This window comes from Oryzias melastigma, linkage group LG1 (assembly GCF_002922805.2).
Source record: "Oryzias melastigma strain HK-1 linkage group LG1, ASM292280v2, whole genome shotgun sequence".
In the NCBI taxonomy this organism is placed as follows: Eukaryota; Metazoa; Chordata; class Actinopteri; order Beloniformes; family Adrianichthyidae; genus Oryzias; species Oryzias melastigma.
The window spans coordinates 16236721-16241346 of record NC_050512.1 but is presented as its reverse complement, the minus strand read 5'-3'; the positions used below and the strand labels follow the sequence as shown (position 1 = coordinate 16241346).

The following is a 4626-nucleotide window of genomic DNA, read 5'->3' as shown; positions in this document are numbered from 1 at the left end:
AGAGACTGAAACAGTGATCTCAGAGGGGCAGCTGTTGCTGCACATCTGTCTGCACAGAGTTTTCAAACACATACAGAGCAAGAATCCCCAAGGTTTGATGTATCTCTCACTCTGTAGGGTCAACAGGCCTGATGATGGCTGACATGATGCTACGTTCACAGCAGGTTTGGAAACACACGCTATCAATGAAAAGTCTATGGGCTTCTGCATTGAAACTCTCATATTCATGTGTCTCTACGCAAGTTTTTAGGTCCATTTTCAGGCTCTAAAACGCACAGCATGAGCCGCTTTTCTCCTTCAGAATCTGCTGAAATTACGTAGATTGTGTGAACGGTTGAAAAGTTACAGTATGTTGAAGATTTTGTGTTTGAGGGTCACCGGGGACGCCTCAGGTGTTAAAGGATTAAACCAGTTGAACTTTCACCAATCAGGGAAGGAAGTACGAACCGTTTGATCATGAAGGAAAAAAATTAATGCCTGCGATCTTTATCAGGCTGAATTAGATGATACAAAGTCTTTCATATATTGGAGTAAAACTGTGAAAAAAAATCCTGGAGCAAGAGTCACAAAATTTTGCACCAAGCCTTTCCCAAATGTAGGTCCACCATGTGCTAAAAGCACGTTCATGCATGATGCGTACGTAGCTAACAGGAAAAAAAAGACTTGTTTTAATAAAAAAAATATTGATAGAATTCACATAGATGCATGTGTGTTTGGATACATTTTTGTTCAAATACATGCATTTAAATGCAATAAAAGTCTTCTAAAATCAATGTGAGGTTAGCGCTTGTTTGTAGTCTTAGATGCATTTAAAGATGAATGCAGCTCCCAGTTTTTTTTTCTTATTTCCTGTTAACGTTTACAAAAAAACCCCCATCTGGTGTCAGAAGTGGGATATGTCACCTGGTAGTCGTAGCCTGTGCTGAAGAGGATGTTGTTTGCTGTGGGGTGCCACTCAACAAGGCTGACTCTGCGGCTGTGACCGTGCAGGTCCTTCCACGGCACCGTCAGGTTTTTCATCACGCCATGAGGAGGGATTTCCCACACTTTGACCTGCAGGCCCAAACAAGACACATTTTGAGAAAAACTAACGATTTTCCTTTTTTTTTTGTTTTGTTTTGTCTGCATTCAGTAGATTGGTTGTGACTAAAGACGTCAAAACAACAAAAGATGTCCAAACATGCTGGTTTAACTGTTTTTAAAGAAAATAAAGGCCCTTGGCGTGTGTGTGTGTGTGTGTGTGTGTGTGTGTGTACACGCACCGAGGTGTCTTCAGAGCATGAAGCAATGCAGTAGTCGTTGAATGGATTCCATTTGATGTCCAACACGTTGCCTCTGTGACCTGATACTCGAGGGTGATGAGGGTCCAATTTACCCGTCTGCAGTAAAAAAAAAAATGACCCAAAATGAGCAAGCCAGTCATACTGGACCCTGTTAAGTAGAATGAACAAATGTGGTAGTATAACCCAAAAATGTGATGTCCATCCATGTGGAGACCAGGTCTTACCAGGTTAAAGAAGGACAAAACAAAAGAAATATCATGTATCACAATCACAACTTAGTCCAAAAAAATAATTTTTCCATTCTACAATTGTCCAGTTATGGTGAGTGGACATGTGCTGCCTTAGTTCATCAGCTTCAGCTTTTCAAGTTTATGTTTTCAGACCATCGACTACGTATAAGAACTGGACTGAGTGACTCCACTCCCCTCACATTCCAAACAGGAAGCTCCAAGAAGCCAATATCTCATAGACTTCTATTAAGAAATAAACAGCTATTACTCAGTCATTTTAGTCGTCAGAATAACCATTGTTGCTCTGATTTATTTTTAATATGTTCTAGATTTTTAAAAATATTTTTCTTTATTTTAAGTTATAAACTAGCCAGTCAGACCAAAAAAAGTATGTGGTCTCGTGTTGAACATTCAAAACATTTGATTGACAGGTTCTACCACTTTGAAATGATAGGGGTGTGGCCTTCCAACAAGCTCACTCCTGATTGGTTGCTTTAGAAATACTGACTAGAACCAATTGCTAACTGATGTTGTCTGGCAGCAACATCACAAAAAATAGCGACTTAATTGACTTCCTTTTAGAGGAGACAGAGGATGACATCACGCTCAGTCTGTCCAGTTCTCATGTACAGTCAATGGTTCAAACCCACCAGAGACCAGCATGCATTGCACCACCAACAGCCTGGGTGGTTTCAAACCTGACAAATTGGTGTAAACTTCACACTTCAAATGTCTGAAACCACTGAGGTGCAGCCATGAAACTAGAGGATCATAGTTGATCAGGTGTAACTAAATGTTGTGACAATTCATGTCCGTGTTTTCACTTAAAACATCAAACTCCAAGCAGCTGTAGATCAGAACTTTTTTTTTCGTTGTTGGCGTTCTGTAAAGCAATAAAATGCTCATTTATCCAGAAATATTCTTGCATTTATGAGCATGAGTTGGGTATGAGGTAAGTGTAGGTGAGAGAACAAGCTTCTCTCTGACTGCCAGATGTTTTGTACTCTCAGGCGTAAGCTCCAGCCAGCATTACTCACTTAAATAACATCTCCCGAGGACATTTATCAGGCTCTTTGTGGGGCCACATTGTACTTTGAACAAACCATTGATTTCCACTCAAATTTTAGTGGAGATTTTTGACGCTTCAATGCAGCCCACCACCACCACCCCCACCCCTCTTAAAATAAGAAACATTATAAAAGCAGCTTTGGTTGGAAGACATTGAAGGAATGTGCCTAACTAAAGAGGATGTGCTGGTCTCTGCAGGTCCAGGCATGCATTTCCATCTTGCTTGCTGTGCACCAGACCATGACATTAACATCAAACCATTCCAACTGAAAGCAGAATTGCACAAAGTACTTATGACAAATGCCCCATATTTGATCATCCTGTAACAAGGGAATAGTCACTTGTGATTTTCTGCCTCAATGAGATGACTAATTACAGAAGAACACAACCTCTCTCTCACACACACACACCTGGAGGCCACAAAACTCTTATCAAATCCAGAATATGCACAGAGAAGAAGACGTTCTGCTCCGGTTATGTGTGATAACTCCCCTCGTCAGGGAGCAACAGCACAAAGGTGGTCAAACGGAGGAGGAGCGTCGAAGTTTCACCTCCCCGAGACGAAAGGAGGGGGGCTTCAAACGATGAGTTATGTCATTCCTAAGCTCCTATGCACTTTGTGAGCATGCCAGGAAGGGGGGGTGGGGGGTGCATGCACAGCAAGGGGGGCAAAGCCCAGAGAAGTGTTTCAGATTGATAAATCCCTTCAAATGAACAGTAGATGGGATCGCTTGGATGAAAGAGTTGCTGATGAATCCTGGTGGCGAAGAAGATAAAAGGGGACAATGCACAAAAAAGTAAGAAACACAAAGAAGAACAACAGAAAAAGGGAGATTTCCTCACATGCAGGCCTTTCTAGAGTTTAAGTTCAAGCAGAGAAACCCCTACCTCAGTCAAACTCTGATCATATTTTCACCTGCTTCTGATTCACAAGAATTTTAATTTAAAAAATGCTCAAAAATTAAATTTTAAGGTTAATTTTCTTTATGTATGTCCTCCATCATGCAAAAAAATGCCACAACAATGTGTTAAAAACACCCATAACAACTATTTTCATTGGAGCGAGTCTTTAAGAAAAACAGAATTTCTATCTACAGATGAACTTTTGATTTTGATGGACACCTAACCAGTAGTAGTAGTAGTAGTAGTAATACTGTATGGCGTCATAGTGATGTGAGCAACAGCCATAAAACTGGCTCTGTTGTACTATGAGGTCCCTTTAACTCCATATGTTCACCTCATTTTGCAGCTCCTGATGCTTTTTGATCAATCAGACAAACCAGAGCAGAAAGAGAAATTGAAAGTGAGCCACAATCTGCCTTCATTCTCATAAATCCATCAGAACCTGCCTGCTGGCTATCACCGTTCCCTAAAAAAAATCAGATTTGATGAGTGAGCATTTCTGTAAAAAAGGGAGCCGTGCCCAAACTTGCAAACTCAACTCCAGCAACTTTGTCAAAAAGCAGTTGCTCCACCCGAACCACCGCATTTTTTCCATCATGGCGACCAGCACCGGATTGGGAGAACCGCAACAACTACTGTGATCGGTTTTTAGCAAAACTGAAAGCCAATGAAATGTTTTTACCAGTAAACAAAGTTAGTGTCTTTTAAACGAGAAACATCAACAACGTTCAGAGTTGATCGTAAGCCTGATGCTGCAATTAATATATCTTAAAAAATAGGATAAATAGTAAACTCTGAGTTTTAACAAACATACATAGACTACAGAAAAGACAAGTACTATAGTACACGCATTATAAGGTTTTAGTGGGAATCTCCTTGTGCCCTAAAATTCAATAAATGAAATGTTGGTTGTGGCTGTAGACTTAACCTTTAGGCTTGTGTGTGAAATTTCATGAACATCGCTCAAACAAAAGTTTACTTTTTCACATATTGTGCAAAAATGTTAAAATCAACAAATGTCATACTTTGTTTGTTGCAAGCCATAGGTCCTGTGGACATCCCATAATAATTTCAAATCTTCCTTTGGAGATCCCCGACATGTGTGTTTTGTTTTCATTAGATATTTTAAGTAGAAAATATTT

The 4626-nt window shown here is 40.1% G+C and overlaps 1 protein-coding gene across 2 annotated transcripts in view; it reads right to left on the bottom strand.

Annotated features, from left to right (window-relative positions):
- The window catches only part of coro2a (coronin, actin binding protein, 2A), a 45784-nt gene that overhangs the window by 10058 nt on the left and 31100 nt on the right, over positions 1–4626 (bottom strand). For both annotated transcript variants that reach the window (XM_024289649.2, XM_024289650.2), the window contains exons 3-4: positions 1263–1379; positions 904–1053 (exon numbers count right to left, since the gene is read on the bottom strand). In XM_024289649.2, coding sequence (XP_024145417.1) covers positions 904–1053; positions 1263–1379 — 267 coding nt within the window. The remainder of the gene's footprint in view (positions 1–903; positions 1054–1262; positions 1380–4626) is intronic.